Below are 20,284 nucleotides of genomic sequence, written 5' to 3' on the forward strand. Positions count from 1 at the left end.
GGCTTCATGGTTTCAGATGAACAAGGTTTTAAATCCTTATAGACAGAAACTGCCTATCTGCTCATATTTATCTTGAAGACCAGCTGGTGAATTTGGATTTCCCGCCTTGTAACACACTTGCAGCCCAACATGTAACACACTATACCAAGAGGAATCCCTAGTTTTTATAGCTTTTTACTTTTCAGGTTGCCAAGACTTTTGAGACTTTGCGAACATTCGCCTTTAACATAGTATGTCTGAGAAATGCCTTGATGAGACTATGTTCTCTTCTTGGGAATATTCCTGCCCTCAGTTATCAAACATACTAATACTACTCTATTTCTGTAATTGTTCTCTGAAAGCATTTATCTGCAAAATTGTTTCATTGATGAATTAGGAAAAGCAGATCTAGACTAGATACAATAATTTTTATTATGATTTGAATTACAGTTCTTTTGTAAATCTGAGTGAATAAAATTAATGACTAAAGGAGATTCCAATGCTTCTTTGTCTTAGGCTGAACTTAACATAGAGTAAAATTACCTTACGTTAAAGAAAATAGAGTAAGATCTGGGAGAAGTTAAAATATCTAAGTATTCACATATTCTTTCAACATCACAAAACATTAAATATGTGTTCAATGCTGGACTAGGTATTGCATCTACTGCAGAGAATATTACTAAAGACTCCATGATAATGATGTCAAATCTCTCTTATCCATATTTTATGAGAATTTTTATCAAAGCTTTATTTTTAAATTCCCATGGTTTTTAATTTTTCTTTTTATATCCATGATACATTACAGCTCATTATTTTCTAAGTATAAATTAATAAGTGTGGAGAGCACGGACAGAAAAAAAATGCCTTTTGGGATTTTAAAATTAGTTTAGTGCCACCAAGTGGCAATGCTAAGTATGTACAAAATTACTGGAAATTAAAAGCATGCAGTCATACATTCACTTTCATTGTAAACTGTGCATTGTCTGTGTGTGTTAAAGAGCCTACTTAGCATCAAAACAGATATTCATCCTACAATGAACAAGAAAGAGCATGTTCTTCCTGTTTAATGAAACTCTTAAAAATTCTAGAGACCCTGAATAAGCAAAGCACTTCTGAGAAACAAAAATGAAGTGAGAAGTATAGCATATTCTGATCTCAAAACCTACAACAAAGCTTTAATAACCAAAACAGCATAGTATTGGTACAATGGTAGTCACATAAACCAATGAAACAAAATCGAGAACCCAGAAATTAACCTATCTACCTCTAGACAACTGGTATTTAAGAAAGAAAAAACCCCTATCAAATGGGGACATGACACCCTCTTCAAAAATCATGCTGGCAAAACCAGACTGCTACCTGCAGAAATCTGAAGCAGGATCTACATTTTATACTATACACAAAAATTAACTCAAGATAGATCAGAGACCTTGGAGAAAAGCCCCAAACCATAAAGATTATAAGAGACACAATGGAACCAAACTTAGAAGGATTAGCCTATAGTACAAGTTGACTGGCAAATACAGCTAGGTATCCACAACCAGGAGAGGATAATATTGATGAATGGGACCTTCTGACAATTAAGTCCTTGTGTGCATCAAAACCTTTTTCCAATAGGGTGAAAGGAAAAAATATTTGGATAGGGAGCTCTGGAGGCCTAGTGGCAAGAAGCTGCTCAGCAATCTTGGAGGTATATCGTTCGAGGCCACCAGCTATTCCCCAAGAGAAAGCTAGGCAATCTCCTCCCTTGCAATTACCTGCCTCTGAAAACCTGCTGGAAAGTCAGCAATGGGTCGGTTCCAACTTTACAGTATATGACAACAATGCCATTTCAGCCAACGGTCTCATAATAAAAGTTTATAGATTATAGGGCCTCCACAAAACTGATTAACACAATTACAAAATAGGCAGAAGACATGGAAAGACTTTTCACAGAGAAAAACACTCGGGTGGCCAAAAGACACATGATGAAATGCTCAAAATCAACGATCATAAGAGAGATGCAAATAAAAACCACAATGAAATACCATCCCACCACAATAGCAGTGGCAAAGTTTAACACGACACAGTAAGCTATAGATGCTGGAAAGGATATGGAGGGATTAGAACACTCATACAATGTTGGTAGAGTTGTAAAATGGTACTCTGGAAGGCAATTTTGTAGTTCCTCAAAAAGCTGAACACAGAAATTCTGTGTAACCCAGCTATTCAACTGCTAGAAATATACCCCAAGGAAATTAGAACTGAGACACAAATGGAGATTTGTACACCAATTTTCACAGCAGCATTATTCACAATAGCAAGAACATGGAAACAGCCTAAATATCAATCAAAATACAAATGGATTGAGAAATTGTGGTACATTCAAAAGATGTAATACTATGCAGCACTCAGTAGCAACGATTTTGAAAAATACTATATAACATGGGAAAGGCTAAAGATTATTTCGCTGAGTTAACTCGATCTAATGACAAGTACAATGTAAAACCATCATTATAAAAATAGAAGGATAACTAGTAATATATGTATTAAAAAGTTCAAAGGAGGAAGGGAAGTGAGGGGATGGAGGGGGAGAAAATCAGTCACAACATTTGATTAGCGAAAGGAGGAGGTGACAGAATTAGGAAGGATCCAGAGGGGACCTTAAAAGATGGGGTAACAAAAAAAAAATTTAAAAAAAATGGGGTAACAGTCAGCTTATTAATGGTAACTGGTTTCATCAAACTCAATGTATGACATAAAATGTGAATAAAGAAATGTGTGAAACACATTTGTATAATATTAATGAAACACAATGTATATTAATTCTGTATGCAAACCAACATAAAATTTAAAAAGATATATATCCTATTAAAAAAGTGACAGCAAAAAACCCCCTCAGCTCTTATCTTTTATCAACTTGGAAAAGTATTATTTTAACTTATACCACAAATAGTAATAAAAATATAAAGTTAATGAAACGTAATAGAAAAAGGAACTAAACTGTGGCTCCTAAAGGAAGCAAACTCACTGTTACTAATTTCATTTCAATTCACAACCACCATACAAGACACATTAGAACCGCCTATATGGTTGCTAAGTTTATAAAACTTTACAGAAGCAGGCTACCATATCTCTCTCATGGAGCAGCTGGTGGGTTTAAACCACTGACCTATCAGTTAGCAGTCAAGCACTTTAACCACTGTGCCCAAAGATTATTTGCTAATGGGAATAATAAATAAGATGAATACCCTGCTCATAAAGAACGCATACATCAGAAAGAAAGTCAAGTGAGCTCTGCTAGCCTAGTGGCAAGAAGCTAAACTACAATCCAGAAGGCTCGCAGTTCAAATCCACCAGCTGGAGGGACAATCTTCTGTGTCAGTCAGATCCGATTTGATGGTACGCAATAATAACAACAGCAGCAACAAAGACAAAACAGTGAAGGGATGTTGTTGTTGTTACTGTTGTTAGGTGCCGTTGAGTATGACTCATAGTGATTCTATTAACAGCAGACTTAAACCCTGTACTATCCTGTCCCGTCCTCACATTTCCTGAAACAAAAGAGCCCACTGTGGCAGTCACTGAATTAATCCACCTGGTCAAGGGTCTTCTTCTCAACCCTCCACCCTTCCTAGTGTCACGTCCTTCTCCAAGGAATAGCTCCTCCTAGCAACATGCCCAAAGTATGTGAAGTGAAGCCTCATCATTCTTGTCTCCAAAGGGCACTCTGGCTACACCCTCTCAATGAAGGGATACTGGATATAAAAATGTTATACTAGAATATCAGAGAAGCTTCCCTATGAATATTAAACTTCAACAGGGATCTAGAAAACAAACTCCTCAATTTGCTATTAAGTCTCACAGAATTTCACAAAATGTCTAGAAAATGGCTAGCACAATTGTGGCAAGACTGAAATCTATGGATCAAGTTTTAATCAAGAGGGCTCCAATTGGCGAGCTCTGGTGGCCTAGTGGCAAGAAGCTGCACTGCAATCCCAGATGTGCATGGTTCAAATCCACCAGATGCTCTGCTGGAGAAGGAGGAACAATCTCCTCCTGTACCTGTCAGATCCGATTTGATGGTACATACGCAAAAATAATTAAAAAAAAAAAAAGAGGGTTCCTATGGCCACAAGGGCTGATGAATACAAATCAGTAGATCAGAAGACAGACTGCTGGCTCACAAACTGTGGTCTCTGGAAGCTACAGGAGTAAATTAGATCACAGGCCCTCAGATCAGGTCCTGGAAGTCAGGGGAAACCAATTCAGCTGTAGGGCCCAAACAGAAAGAGCAAACTGTGCCTGAGCATTCCTACATAACGGCTGCAGGCCACATTCCTTAGTAAGGGCTGTGAGTGTTCATACCCTAACCCTCACTCATTAATATAATAGATAAATCACTGGGGACCACAACCATAGGCACAGTAGCTAAGATTTGCAATGTATCACAAAATGGGAAAAATAAGGCTACAAACATCACATTAAATAAACTAAAGAAGCAATTACAATTTTACAAGCTGCCATATGATGGAGCAATAAATATAAATTGTTTTTATTTTCTGCATGGTATATTCTTATAATGCTTAATTTTTATATATTGACCTTATTTTCTTACAGACATTGACTGCAAGAGTAACAAACTTTAATAGGATAAAATCCCTTGAAGGACAATTAAAATTATCCCTGATACTTTATCTTCTATCCATATCTTGAGAATTACAAACAATTGCAATTTTAAAACTATAATTATTATACTACAAGGACAAAGAAGTACAAAAATACTACAGTATATAAATGAATTATTTGTGTGAGAGGAAACTTAGAAACTCTAAATGTTGATTAGCAAGATATCAAACAAATTATGAAGCATCTACATCATGGATATTTTAAATAGGCAGTGTGCTAGGATAAGAGTATAAACTTCAGAATCACAGTGCTTCAATATGCACATCAACTCTGCCAATGACCGGTTATGTAACTTGAACAAACTGCTTAACTTCTCTGGGGCTCAGTTTCCAGATTAGTGAAATAATGAGGTACTTGTAAAAAGAAGTTCATAGTATTATTGGGAGGACAGTTTCTATAAATAAATTAATAATAATTTAAAAAAAAATTACAAATAAAGGCACCCATGTAAGACATCATAAATTTTAGCTAATACATAAGTATGTGCTGAAATGGAACAATGTCAAACTTTTATCAGTAAGTCAAACAGGCTATAGTTTGCATAATAAGCCAATTCCAGCAAAAGAAAAAAATTATTAAGAATGTATTAGCACTTGAATAGAAAATATAGGAGGTAGTAAAACAGGTTAAATCACAAACCTGGACTTTAGACCTCAGTTCCAAATCCCCCACTTATTAGCTGTATGACCTCAGGTAAGTAAGTAAATTTTTTGAGGCCTTAATTTCTTCATCTGTGAAATGAGGATAACCACCTCATTAGGTGGTATTAAGAATAAAATAAAATCTCTAAAACACACAATGTTGTTGTTGTTGTTATGTGCCGTGGCTTGTGACTCATAGCGACCCTATGTACAACAGCCCTAAACTCTGCTCTGTCTTGTGCCAATTGCACTGTCTCTGACACTCTCATCCCGATTATCCCAGTCACTGAATCAATCCACCTCATAGAGGGCCTTCCCCTCCTGCGCCGTCCCTCCACCCTCCCAAGCACGATGTCTTTCTCCAAGGACTGGTCTCTCCTCACAACATGTCCAAAGTACGTTAGATGGAGCCTCAGAATCCTTGCCTCCAAGTAACCACCCGGTTTAACCCTTTCCAGGACAAATCTGTTTGTTTTCCTAGCAGTCCATAATATTCTCAATACTCTTCTCCAGCACCACAGCTCAAAGGCATCAATTCTCCTCCTATCCTCCTTGGTCATTGTCCAACTCTCTGATGCATAACAAGTGATTGCGAAGACCATGGCCTGTATCAAACGCACCTTAGTCTCCAGATATATATGGTAAATGTTAACATCATATTGTTACTGTTATCATATATATGGAGTCATCTTAATTATAGTATGTAAGGGTGATTCCTGTCTTATTTTCTATTATATCTGTCATATTAAAATCATGCCTAGTACAAAGTTGTTGATTGCCGTTGAGTAGAGCACAACTCATAGCAAGCCTATGAAAAAAGGCCTGAAGCCTTTCTATAACCATTATCAGTTATCAAAGTTCATAGAGTTTCCAGAGGCATGTTGTTCAGTGGATGCTAAAAAAAACTACTTGTTAAATTAGCAAAAGTGGTTAGTAAACGTAGTGGAATTATAAAGATACTTAATTTCAACACTAAAAACTTATGTTTTCTAGTCTTAGGAAACACTGGGGGTGAGGGAAGTCTGATTTCTCTGAAAACATAACTCAAAGGGAAAATGGACACCAAAGAAATGATAAAGATATAAAGTAAGAAAATATGCTACTAACTAAAATAACAAAGCTTTACTTAAAAGGGTAGTAATGATAAGCAGAAATTGTCTGTTCTCCACCTTTCCTAAAGTTGAATCCATTAAGCATATTTTTAAACTCAGTAAATAAGCACTATTTTTTTAAGAATGTATTCTCATTTAACTCTGATGATAAACAGTAATCAAATCTCTCCTGTTGTTTTTATGTTCAGCTTTTCTAAACAAACCAGATATAGAGAGTCATCAATTATGGTCGTGGTAACAGAAAAGAGGTGAGAGATAATGTGACAGATTCTTATATAATTAATACAAATATTTTTAATTTTATAATAAAATGTGTAAAGAATTGCAATAGAAAGATTCTACGGGAAAAATACTGAATAACACAGAAGGAATACAGCACTGTACCAAAAAGAACTGGTTGATAATGAACTATTTGAAAAATATCAAATTATAAAGAATCAAGGTTCTAATGAAAGAAATCCAACCTGCATTGAAGACATTAACAAAAAATAAGGCTCTAGGAATTGACAAAAATAAAAACTTAGGTGATTCAACAGATGCAGCCCCAGGTGCACTCATTCACCTATGCCAAGAAATTTGGAAGAAAGTTACTTGGTCCACAAACTGGAAGAGATTCATACTTGTTCCCATTCCAAATAAAAGATAATTCTTTGGAACTTGTCAAGTGGTGATTCATTTTATAAAATATGCTGCATGCGAGTAATTGTATGAAATACAATATGAATGAAGAATAGTGTGAAACACAATGTATAAGAACTTTGTAAGCAAAACATAAAAAAGGGAGAGAGGTGATACAACAGAATGTGGAAACTGTCAAACAGTATTATTAATATCAAATACAAAATCTTGCTGGCAATTATTAATTATTAAAAACATCTGGAATGGTACATCAACAGGGAACTATTAAAAATTCAAACTGGATTCAGAATAAGCCAGGGAACAAGAGGTATTAGGGCTGATATCAGATAAATCTTGGCTAAAAAAGCATAGAATAACAGAAAGATGTTTAAGGTATTATTAACTATGCAAAGGTATTCAATTGTGAATCACAGTAACTTACAGATAAAATTTAGAAGTACAGAAATTCCAGAAGGTAAATTGCTCTATACACAGATCAAGGAGCAGTGGAGCAGAACAAGAGAATACGGCATGTTTTAAAATTAAAACAGGACTGGGGTAATCGGGATGGGTGTGTCAGAGGCGGTGCGTTTGGCGCAGGACAGAGCAGGGTTTAGGGCTGTTGTGCATAGGGTCGCTATGAGTCGGAAACAACTCGACGGCACATAACAACAACAACAACATCTTTAATAATTTTATATCTGCATAAAATCAAGGAAATCTTTCTGAGACATCTGAAACTTTAGTTCAAATTATTTTTTTAATTTTGTTTTTGTTTTGGTTTTATTGTTGCTGCTTTTCTATAAGATGCCTAAAAAAATCAGTTAATGAACAAAACATAACCTAGAATTTACAATAGTTAAAATCAAAGCCCAGCAGGTCAAGGCCTGAGTGCTTAAATAGTTTTGAGGCAGAGCACACAGGAAAGTCACCTCAGTGTCACACAACACAGGTATTCCCACTTTTCCAAGAAAACAACAGTTACATCCCAGATCTACAGGACACATCACCCTCTCCTGGGAAACTATTCCGTGACAACAATGAAACAATTGAAACAATGGAACAAATGAAAGAGAAGAGGCATTAAGCCACAAGAAGTCAGTCTTGGAACAGAAGTTCAAGGCAAAGACTTTTGCTCAGAACTAAGATAGATAGCCTTCCCTAATACTAGGACCTGGTATTGGGAATCCCAGAACATTTAATTGTGCTAATAAGAAACCTATACTTGGACCAAGAGGCAGTAGTCAGAACAGAGCAGGGTAACACTGCATGGTTCAAAATTGGGAAGGGTGTACGCCAGGGATGCATCCTGTCTCCATACCTTTTCAACATGTATGCAGAGCAGATTATCCGAGAGGCTGGGCTCTATGAGGAGAATTGTGGCATCAGGATTGGTGGAAGGTCTATTAACAATCTCCGTTATGCAGATGACACAACCCTGCTTGCTGAAACTGAGGAGGACCTCATGCACTTGCTGCGAAGGGTCAAGGACTGCAGCCTTCAGTATGGACTGAGGCTCAATGTCAAGAAGACAAAGATTCTCACCACTGGACCAATTGGCAGCGTCAGGATGGATGACGAAGAGATTGAGATTGTTCACAGCTTCAGTTTGCTCGGCTCCACAGTCAACACTCTTGGCACCAGCAGTCAGGAAATCAAAAAGGGTATCGCGATGGGAAAGTCTGCTGTTAGGGACCTCTCTAAAGTACTCAGGAGCAACAGTGTCTCTCTGGAGACTAAGGTGCGCCTGATACAGGCCATGGTATTTGCAATCGCTTGTTATGCATCAGAGTTGGACAATGACTAGGGAGGACAGAAGGAGAGTGGATGCTTTTGAGCTGTGGTGCTGGAGAAGGGTACTGAATGTACCCCTGACTGCCAGGAGAACAAACAGATTTATCTTGGAGAGGATTAAACCAAGCTACTCCTTGGAGGCAAGGATTCTGGGGCTTCGTCTGACATACTTTGGACATGTTGCCAGGAGGGACGGGTCCTTGGAGAGGGACATCATGCTTGGGAGGGTTGAGGGACAATGCAGGAGGGGAAGACCCTCTATGAGATGGATTGATTCGGTGACTCGGGTAATCGGGACGGGTGTGTCAGAGGCGGTGCGTTTGGCGCAGGACAGAGCAGGGTTTAGGGCTGTTGTGCATAGGGTCGCTATGAGTTGGAAACGACTCGACGGCACATAACAACAACAACAACATGTGTCAGGGCTGTATCTATCAACATATCTGTTCAACCTCTAGGGAGTTCTGGTGGTCTAGAGGGTAAGAAGCTGTGCTGCTAATCCAAAGCAAGTGGTTTGAAGACACTAGATGTTCCATGGGAGAAAGATGGGCAAAAACACCTAATGTATGATTTAGAAAACCCATTAGAGGGTTAGCTATGAGTCACTTCTGACTTGATGGCAATGACAGAGATATTCCTTCTCTTTACTCATCAAGTAATCCAGTAAGTGGGACTATATGAGGAAGACTGTAGAATTAGGACTGGAAAATGACCCATCAACAAGCTGCAATATACAGATGACACAATTGTGCTTGATGAATATGAAGATTTAAAGCAGTTATTGAGGAGGAGTAAAGACCACAGCCTTCAAGGAATTCTACTTTGAGGTAAAGAAAAAAGTATATTCACAACTTGACCAATAAGCTACATTAAGATGATTGAAGAAAAGTTTAAAGTTGTCAACAATTTCATTTTACAGAGAGATACACAGTTAATGTCCATGGAAGCAGAAGTCAAGAAATGAAATGATACACTGTACTGGGAAACTTACTATCAATGATCTCTTCAAAAAGGTAATGAGCAAGGATGTCAGTTAAAAGACTAAAGTGTACTTGACCGAAATCAGGTATTTTCAAATCCTTTATATGTGTGGGAAAGCTGGACAACGAATACGGAAGACTGAAAAACTGATGCCTTTCAATGTGGTGCTAACAAAGAGCATTCACTACACCAGGAACTGCCAAAAGAACAAGTATCTCTGTCTTGAAAGAAGTGCAGAAGAGTACTCCTTAGAAGCAAAAATGGTGAGATCTCATCTCATCTATTTTGGGCATGTAGTGAGGAAGAGCTAGTATTGGAAAAAGGCGTCAAAGCTAAGAATTTAGGTCACCAAGAGAGGAAGACTCTCAGTAAGATGGATCAGCATTACCTGCTGCAATGGAGTTAAACACAGGAGAGATTATGGAAAATGTGCAGGATGGGACAAGGTTTTGTTTTGTTGTACATAGAGTTGCTAGGAGTATTACCCAACTTGATGACATCAAATTATAACACTAGTTAACTTCCTTTTCCTGATCATTATAAAGATCCAAATAGCAATTTTCAAATCCCTCAGACACAAGTTGCTCATGAGCTCATAATCACTTTCCATAACCTATCTAAGGTAGTTTTACCATTTCCATCATTTTCCCATTTGCACTGATAATATAAAATTAAGTGTAGGGGAAACTGCTCTATCTCATATACTTTGGGCACACTTAAGGAGGGGCCAGTACTTGGAAGAAGAGATGAGGCAGAAAAAGGAGGAGGATCAGAGAAAGACAGACACTAAACAAGATGGATTGACACCGTTTTTGTAGCAGCAGGCTAAAATGTATCTGAGATGGTGAGGATAAGGGAGGATAAAGGAGAAGGCAAGGTTCACATCTGTTTATTCAGCGTTACTATGTCAATAGTTGTAGAGGAGCTTCAGGCCTTTTGTTCATAGGGTCACTATGGTCTTGCTCGACTCGAAGGCAATCAAAACATGAGTCATAGTCGACTGGATGGCACATACAAAAATATTTGTCACATTTTTTTATTTCAGTGAATAATATGGTAAATATCAATGGATATATATAATCCATATCAATCATATTTGAGAATCTTGGTCATTTTGAAGAGGGAGTTCTGAGATCAAGTGTGAAACTGCTATACTAGAGGGATATAGGTAGAAAAGAGTCCTATAAAAGTGATGCTTTGGAGACTTTTCAAAGTATCTGGGACCATACCTGCTTGGCAAAAAATATTGTATCAAGTCTGGAGTCCTGAACCACAGAGCCTGCTGGTTCTTCTCCTGGCTGCCACTTGAAAAGAAAAATTAACCCATGAACTGGCCTACAAGATAAAATACAAGTTAATGGAACCAAAATCTGCTTCTTCCATTATACACTGTCAATATATTAAATTTTAGTCAGTTTACTTAACACAAATTATGACAAATTAAGTAAATGAATTTAAATAAGAAAATTTTAAAAACAACTACTGTTATTTAGTCACTAGAACATGCTTGTACAAAGGTTAATAACACTTAAAATCTATCAGTTAATATAGAATTAAAATAAAAGGTCTAGTAGATTATTTCTAAATTACATCATCTTACATAATAAAAACAAAACCATGACCTTTTTAATCCTAGATTAAAATCTTTGTATTTTAATAAAGTTTGTTTATTCAAATTTTACATGGAAGATACAGATAAATGTCTGACAGTATATATAATTTTAAATACAAGGAATCACTTTCATATACTATCACTGGATTTATGAACAATCTTCAAGTTAAAGTATGAATGGATATTTTCATTTCATAGGAAATTAAGTCCTTAATGCAGTTTGTATTGTCTATAATACATTAAATCACTACTTTACATTAAATCACTGTCTCTGCAACAATGTCAGCCTAGAGATTAAGGTCCACCTGATCCAGGCCATGGTCTTTGCAATTACTTGCTTCAGAGAGCAAGACAATGACTAAGGATGACAGAGAAAGAATCGATGCCTTTCAGTTGTGGTGCTGAAGAGTACTGAACATATCATGGACTGCCAAGAGAACAAACAGATCTATCCTGGAGAGGGTAAAAATCAGGCTGCTCCTTGGAGGCAAGGATTCTGAAGCTCTGTCTCACATACTTTGGGCATGTGGCCAGGAGGGACACATTCTTAGAGAAGGACATCATGCTTGAAAAGGCATGAGAAGGAGAAGACCCCCAGATTAGACGGAATGACATAATAAGGTGGTTAATGAGGGTAGGTTTGCCAGAGACCAAGAGACTGGCTCAGGATAGAGCAACATTCAGAGCTATTTTACATAGGGTCGCTATGTAACAAGTCTTTCACAATTCCATTTAGTAGACATCTTTTTTATCTTTTTAGCAAACAATTCATATGATGAATCTTTACTTAACCTTTCTTGATCACTCAGTCAGAATCTCTTATTCTATCTAAAGTAAAGTGACTTTTTGTGGAGATGAGAAAGGTTAATGCCCAAATCAAATGATACTGAGTGAGAATCAACCCAGAGGTGATCCTTCAATAGATTTCTGACCCTATAAATTGTCAAAGAGTAGACTTTTTTCTTTTTTTCTTCAGAACTAATGATGAATTCAAACCAACAAAGAGGTATGGCCATTGGTGAACAACACAACTCCCTATGGAATATGCCATAAAAGCATAGACTATTAATGATCTGTAAATAAATTTTCTATTCATTAAATTATTACTTAAAACAGTATACTTTCTCATCAATGAAAACTCCATTAGCATTCATCCTGAAAATACACAGATTATATAAGGTCAAGGAAGAGGAGAAGAGGAAGGTGTGGATATAATAAAGAAGCTCAAACAGGCAAATAGGGTCAGAAAGATGACAGAAAAAGATATGTCCTAGTAACCACATTTCCCAAAAACAAACAAACAACAACAACAAAAAAAAAAAAAAAACACAAAACAGAACAAAACCCCAATATAGTAATGTACAGGAAACCTCTATTACGACTAGCTCACATTATCTATGAAATATACTTTATTGTTGTTTTTAGGTGCTGTCCAGTCAACTGCAACTCCTAGTGATCCTAATAATAGATCTGAACCCTTTCCTATCCTGTGCCTTTCTCATCACAATTGAGGCCATTGCTGCAGACACTGTGTCAATTTATCTTATTGAGGGTCTTCCTCTCTTTAGCTGACCAGCCACCTTTCCTAGTATAATGTACCTTTTCAAGAAAAGCCTCTCATAACAACATGCCCAAAGTACAATATGAAGAAGCTTTACCATCCTTGCAGCCAAGGAATATTCTGGCTGCACTTTTTCCAAGACATTTCCAAAAACAGATTTCCAATCTCTTTGTTCTTTTAGCAGTCCAAGGGATATTCAGTGCTCTTCTTCAACAACACAACTCAAAGGCATCAATTGATATTCCATTATTCTTATTCATTGTCCAATTATCAGATGCATAGCAAGTGACTGAAAAGACCATGGCCTGATTCAGGTGCACTCTAGTCTCCAAATGACATGATTGCTCCTCAGTAATTTGGAGAAGTCCCTGACAGCAGTTTCCCAATGCAATTTGTCTCCTGATATCCTGATTGCTGGTACAAAAAGTGTTGATTACAGATCCCAGTAAGATGAAATCATTGATAATTTCAATCTGTTCTCCATCTTATCATGATGAAGAAACTTTAGGTTGTGCTCTGTAGGTCTTTAGATGAATTAATAATATTTATTTTGAAAACTGTCATTATTTATATTGAAGTATATTCCAGTACTGCTCATTTGCAGTATTTAGTGGAGGGAAAACAAGATCAATCAACTGGTATTTTGTGAATACCCAAGTCATAGAATCCTTTCAAAATTACTCATTTAAAAGTTTCAGGTCCTTGGTCATAAAAAAAATACATATAGGAATGAACAAAGATCTAAAGAAGATACTATGTTGAACTTAGAGCAATGCAAGTTAAATAAGCAGACAAGGATGGTCTTAAGTTTGCTAAAATGGGCATTTTTAAAATACACTAAAATTATACTTACTTTAACTTTTCAAAATTCTCAGGCTCCAAACTCCATATTTCTTCTACTTGCGCTCCTCGGCAACCTAAAAGAAATTTTTAAAAACAATATAATTTGACTTTTTTTAACCACTTTATAAAATATTAACTAGAAGAAATGGTAGAAAGACAAACCAAAGTGGTAAAAACTTAAATGTTTAAGCCAAATTATACCTTAAAAAAAATAGTTCCCAATAATTCACAAGGACTATATTACTAAGTATCCTACATGGCAAACAGCAGTCCCATCAATAAAGAATTATGTGGCACAAAATGTTAATAGTGCTAAACTTAGAAATCCTGCTCTAGTGATATCATACTAATGACATGTGGGTGTCAGAGCATGATCTCCAAACTGCCCAGGTGAAAATGCTGAATTCTTTATATAATTAGTTATATATCATTTAATTTGTTGATCAGATTACAGAGACGTTAAAAGGAATAAATGGAATAATGTATTATTACACAGTGCCTTCTATGAGTGATGGTAAGGAATACATCATTCTGTTGTACACAAGGTAGAGTTATATGTCAAAAATTACTCCAACACCTAATAATCTTTGTGTGAGGTGCTTTAAATTAATTTCCTGATCCTTGCAAAGCAGGTACCACTGTGAAGGTCTTTTATAGATGTGACTAAGATCTACAATTACTTGACTTTAAGTAAAATTAGCAGCAGTCTGAGTGGGCCTCATTCATTCAGGTAAAAGGCCTACAGAGAAGAATCCAAAATTTCTGAGAAGAAATTCTGCCTAAAGATTGCAGTATCAACTCCTACATGAGTTTCCAGTACATGACCTGCACCAATTTACTCTATCAATTTTTATACTCTCCAGTCCCAACAACGATGTCTATTCCTTAAGTTAAAGTCCTCAATGTATGTGTATGTTACTGATTCTGTTTCTCTCTAGAACCCTAAAACAGATTTTTTATTCCATGTTATTCTAGAAGAACAGAATGTTTAAGATAAGTTTTCTAAACTAGTTCTGAGGTTTTTAGAAGAGGTTCTCATAGTTGATTAGAGGTACTGTTACTTCATGGTGTTATGTAGCAAGAAAAACAAACAAACAAACAAAAAATATCATCACTAAACACTACTAAACAAATAAAAGAGGAGCTGCAGTGGTCAAGTTGTAGGAGGCTGCAATGCCAACTCTAATCGACCAGCTGCTTCATGGGAGAAAGATACACAATCTCCTCTCATGAAATTACATACAACCTCTCAAAACCTACCGGAGGGTCTGTTATGAGTTGATCTCAATCTGATGACACATAGCAGCAAGAAAATAAGATGAGATAATGTTCTGAGTTACTACATATTTGGTACTCTAGAACATTTATATCAAGTTAATAAGTCCAACTGAGTCCAAATGGGTTGTTTCTAAATTGTATTAGATAAAATGAAGAATAAAAATGATAAATTCAGTGTTTCATATTCCCAGCTACAATGCACACAAAATGACATAAATGTTTCTATCTAAAATAAATCAATCTGTGCTGCAATCCCGAAGGCGTGAGGCTCGAATCCCCCTGATGCTTTGTTGGAGAAGGATGGGCAGTCTCATCCTGTGCCAGATGGACCTGACTTGACGGGACACACACACACACAAAATAATAAATAAAATAAAGACATTATTATCTCATAGAGCCAGAGTTAAGACTGATCAAAAACAAACTCAAAATTACATCTTGTCAGTGGCTAGATTGTAAAGCAAATTAAATTTCCAACTTTGCGGGGTGACTGCTGTTAAAGTGGGGGTAATGATTAGGAAAAAATGGGATTCTGAATGTTGGAATGGAGGCCCAATGAATCTCAGGAACAACCCTGACACAAACCTTTCCTGATTTTAAACCATGCAGTAGCCTTTTGTTCTGCTTGAATGACTGTTTCTTGATCTGTCAATAGGTCCCATATGAGGACAAATAAGTATCGTAGCTATTTTTTTTAAGGTTAGCTCTAATTTATTCTGATTCACACAGTCCAATGGTTTTACATATTTATAAAACATAGCGAAACATTTTTTCTGGTATTTTTTATTTTTGGCCAGGATCTGACATCAACAATGATGTCTCTACACATCTTCCTCACTGGCTTGAATTTCTGGCAATTCCGTGTCAATGTACTGTTGCAGCTGTTTCTAAATAATCTTCAGCAAGATTTTACTTGCATGTAATATTAATGATGTTGTTTGATAACTTCTGCATTCCGTGAGATCAATTTTAGGAATGCACGTAAACACAGATTGCTTACAAGTTTCTTGGTATAGACCAGTAAGCACATTCTTGAAATACCTCAATTTGTATTCTATCAACTCCTAGAGTCTTCTTTGATGCCAATACCTGCAGTGCAGCTTGGACATTTTCAGTACCACTGGTTCTTTCTCAGAAATATGCTCCTTCCTGAAATGTTCTGGTGTCATCCAATTCTTTTTGGTACAATGACTGTGTATTCTTTCCACTTTCTTTTGATGCTTTGTGCGTCACTCAAGATTCTGCCCATAGAATCCTTCAATATTGCAAAGTGAAGTTTAAATTTGTCCAGATTTTTCATTTTGAGAAATGCCAAGCACGCTCCTCACTTCTGGTTTTCAGACTCTAGATCTCTGTGCAGTTTGTTACAATACTTTGTCTTTGCCCCTTGACATGCTGTTTCAACTCTATTTCATCACTTCTTCCTTTCACTTTAGTTTCTCTATGTTCAATAAAAAGTTTCATAGTGTCTTCTGACATCCTTTTGTTGTTGTTTTTATGTGCCACTGAGTCTTCTGTGACCATAGCAACCCTATGTACAGCAGCTCTGAACCCTTCCCTGTCCTGAGCCAGTCTCACTAATTCTGACACACCAACTCCCATTGCTCCAGTTACTGTATCAATCCATTACATCTGGAGTCTTCCTCTCCTGTGCTGTCCATCGACCCTTCCAAGCATGATGTCCTTCTCCAAGAACCAGTCTCTCCTGGCCACATGCCAAAGTATGTGGGACAGAGCTTCAAAATCCTAGCCTCCTAGGATAGATGGTTTCATCCTCTCCAAAACACACCGATTTGTTTTCTTGGCAGTCCATGGTATGTTCAAGACTCTTCTCCAGCTCCACAACTCAAAGGCATCAATTGTTCTGTCATCCTTAGTCATTGTCCAGCTCTCTGAAGCATAACAAGTAAATGCGAAGACCATGGTCTGGATTAAGCACACCTTAGTCTCTAGACTAACATCATTGCTTTTCTGCACTCTGAAGTGATTGTCTTCAATAATATTTTGCTTTATGTATACTGTCCTTCATGATATGCTGTGTGGCACTGAGTCAGAACTGACCCATATGCGACCATCCAGAGGGTTTTCAGAGGCAGTAAATCACTTTGAACTGCTTGCCTTTGATATTTTGTAGCACAGCTTCTTACCACTATGTCACCAGAGTTCTCTTCTATTACATAAGAATACAGAATTAAAAATAAATTAAATAGAACTTTTCCTCTCTGTCTGTATTATGGAGATCTGTTTCTTTCCTATCCTCACTCTACAAAAGACTACACTGCAAAGGAGTATAGTGGCCCAGACAGCAAAGTCTATTCCAAATGGTGGCAATGAGAATGAGAACAGAACTTAACTCTTAATTAGCGGAAATGAATTGGTTTTTCAGATGAGATACATGTCCGTATGACCAATTTCACTGGTGTTGGGGAAGGTGGGGGCGGGAAGTATCTGTTTTGACTAACAGAATACACAGAGCAGTGGAGAGTTACTCTGAAATATTCCAGAAAAACTTTGGAAGTTTTTGTTTACTTTTTCTGCCATATACAGGACACAACACACATTTAAAGTCTCAAAATTCAGAAATCAGTAATAAAGTGCTAATATAGAAAAGTTACAATATGTACAAAGGCATGCTAATAACTAAAGTTGTTTTCAAGGAATCTCCAAACTGCTTCAAATTCTATTAAAGAGACTATCTCTCCAAGCTATTATTTTAAAATAATTTTGCCGCTTTTTAGTCACCTGCAAACAAACTATATAACCAGGTACTGGAAGGGTTGGGGGTGGGGGCAACTTCTCAATCTCCACTCACACTTTCAGAAAAATCTGCTTATACTGTCCTTCACATCATCTCAAAATTTCTTGTCATCTCTGGTTACTGGTATTCAACATTTCAACTCTACTCTTCAGAGAGTTTCTAAATCCAGATGCGTTATAATCAAGGTCTTATTTTGGCTCTCATGGATTTGTTTTTATTTTCTTTCAGGTTGAACTTCATATGAGCAATTAACAGTCTGCAATCTGCCCTGGTGTTTGTTCTGATGGTACTGAGCTTCTCTACCATTTCTTCCCACAGACATGAGAGATTTGATCCCTATGTATTTCATCAGTGAAGTACATGTGTATGTTTGCCTTTTTTTTTAAAAAAAGGTATTTGCAAAGAGTCAGTCTTTAGTTCATTCAAAATTCCTATCATCTCCAGCTTCATTTCTATCCCTAAACTCATGTTTTCCAATTATTCATCCTTTTTGCTTCCAACTTTCATGTTCCAATCATCAGTAATTATTAAGGCATCTTAATTGCATGTCTGGTCCATTTCAGAGTACAGAAGTTGGTTAAAATCTTCATATTCTTCACCTTTAGTAGTTGATACATGTATCTGCATAACAGTAACAGATCTTTCAAATAAGGATATTATGTTACCACTGCCAACAGTATACTTCAAATAGATTTTTTTGCACACTGCTCTTTTTTGGTAATGTTGTTGCTGTTGTTATGTGCAATCCAATCACCTGTGACCCACAGTGACCTTATGTACAGCAGCTCTGAAGTCTGCCCTATTCTGAGGCAATCTTCACTGATTCTGACACACCAACCCCCACTGCCCCAGATACTCTATTAATTCATCTCATCCAGGGTCTTCCTCTCCTGTGCTAGCCCTCCACACTTCTGACTATGATGTCCTTCTCCAAAGACAGGTTACTCCTGGACACGTCCCCAAAGTATGTTAGACAGAGCTTCAAAATCTTAATCTCCAAGGAGAAACTTAGTTTCACCCTCTCCAAGACAGACATATGGCAGTTCAACACTCATCTCCAGCACCACAACTCAAAGGAATCGATTATTCGTCTGTCATCCTCAGTCACTGTCCAGCTCTCTGATACATAGCAAGCAATTGCAAAGACCATGGCCTGAATTAGGTGCACCTTAATCTCTAGACTGACGTTGTTTTTCAGTACTCTGGAGAAGTCCCTGACAGCTTATTTTCCCAATGTAATGAGTCTTTCGATTTCCTGACTGCTGGTGCCAAGAGTAACCTGTAACTGTTACCAACTTCAATCTCTTCTCCATCTATTGTGGTTCTGACAATTGGCCCAGTGGTGAGAATCTTTGTCTTCTTGATGCTGAGCTTCAGTTCATAACGAAAGATACATTCCTTGACCTTTTGCAGCAAGTGCTGCAGGTCCTCCTCACTTTAAGCAAGAGAGTTTTGGTAACAGTACAGCATTAAATTACAATAACCTGATAAAAGTTTCAAATATATGCAGAGATGACAGGAAAGCATTTATTTATGTATACAAAATAAATGAAGCTGGCAAAATAAACTGACAATTTCTAATATTTTAATTTTTTTTCTTTTCTTCAATATACACCATATATATTCTTATCCCATCCACTAAGTTCCTTCAATTTCTAACAACAGAGATGAAAATACTAGGGAAGTTTACGTGTTCTTTTTAAATATGTGTAAAATACCATCTATTTTTTATGTACATTGAAAAAATAATTTTTTTTTGATGGTGGTTGTTCCCCTCTCCCTTAATTCTCATCTTTTAACCCTTCGAGATTTCTTCTTTCTATTGTAAACCATTTCTGGTTTTTATATGTTAGTAGTGACTCTGAGAAGAATGGGAATCCCAGAACACTTGATCATGCTAATATGAAACCTGTATTTGGACCAAGAGGCAGTCATCAGAACAGAGCAAGGAAACACTGCATGGTTCAAAATTGGGAAGGGCGTACGCCAGGGATGCATCCTATCTCCATACCTTTTCAACCTGTATGTGGAACATATTATCTGGGAGGATAGGCTCTAAGAGGAGAAATGTGGAGTCAAGATTGGTGCAAGATCTATCAACAGTCTGCGATATGCAGATGACACAACTCTGCCGAAACTGAAGAGAACCTGAAGCACTTGCTGCAGACGGTCAAGGACTGCAGCCTTCAAAATGGATTGAGGCTCAATGTCAAGAAGACAAAGATTCTCACCACTGGACCAATTGGCAGCATCAGAATGGATGGTGAAGAGATTGATATTGTTCACTGCTTTAGTTTTCTTGGCTCCACAGTCAACACTCTTGGCACCAGTAGCCAGGAAATTAAAAGACGTATTGCCATAGGAAAGTCTGCTGTTAGGGACCTCTCCAAAGTACTGAAGAGCAATGATGTGTCTCTGGAGACTAAGGTGCATCTGATACAG

The 20,284-nt window shown here is 37.0% G+C and overlaps 1 protein-coding gene across 2 annotated transcripts in view; it reads right to left on the minus strand.

Annotated features, from left to right (window-relative positions):
* Positions 1–20,284, minus strand: part of UCHL5 (ubiquitin carboxyl-terminal hydrolase L5) — a 48,781-nt gene that overhangs the window by 23,753 nt on the left and 4,744 nt on the right. For both annotated transcript variants that reach the window (XM_006889519.1, XM_006889518.1), the window contains exons 2-3: positions 13,817–13,880; positions 11,020–11,125 (exon numbers count right to left, since the gene is read on the minus strand). In XM_006889519.1, coding sequence (XP_006889581.1) covers positions 11,020–11,125; positions 13,817–13,880 — 170 coding nt within the window. The remainder of the gene's footprint in view (positions 1–11,019; positions 11,126–13,816; positions 13,881–20,284) is intronic.

The sequence above is a fragment of the Elephantulus edwardii genome, unplaced genomic scaffold, assembly GCF_000299155.1.
Source record: "Elephantulus edwardii isolate Elephantulus edwardi_28Jun2011 unplaced genomic scaffold, EleEdw1.0 scaffold00078, whole genome shotgun sequence".
Taxonomy (NCBI): Eukaryota; Metazoa; Chordata; class Mammalia; order Macroscelidea; family Macroscelididae; genus Elephantulus; species Elephantulus edwardii.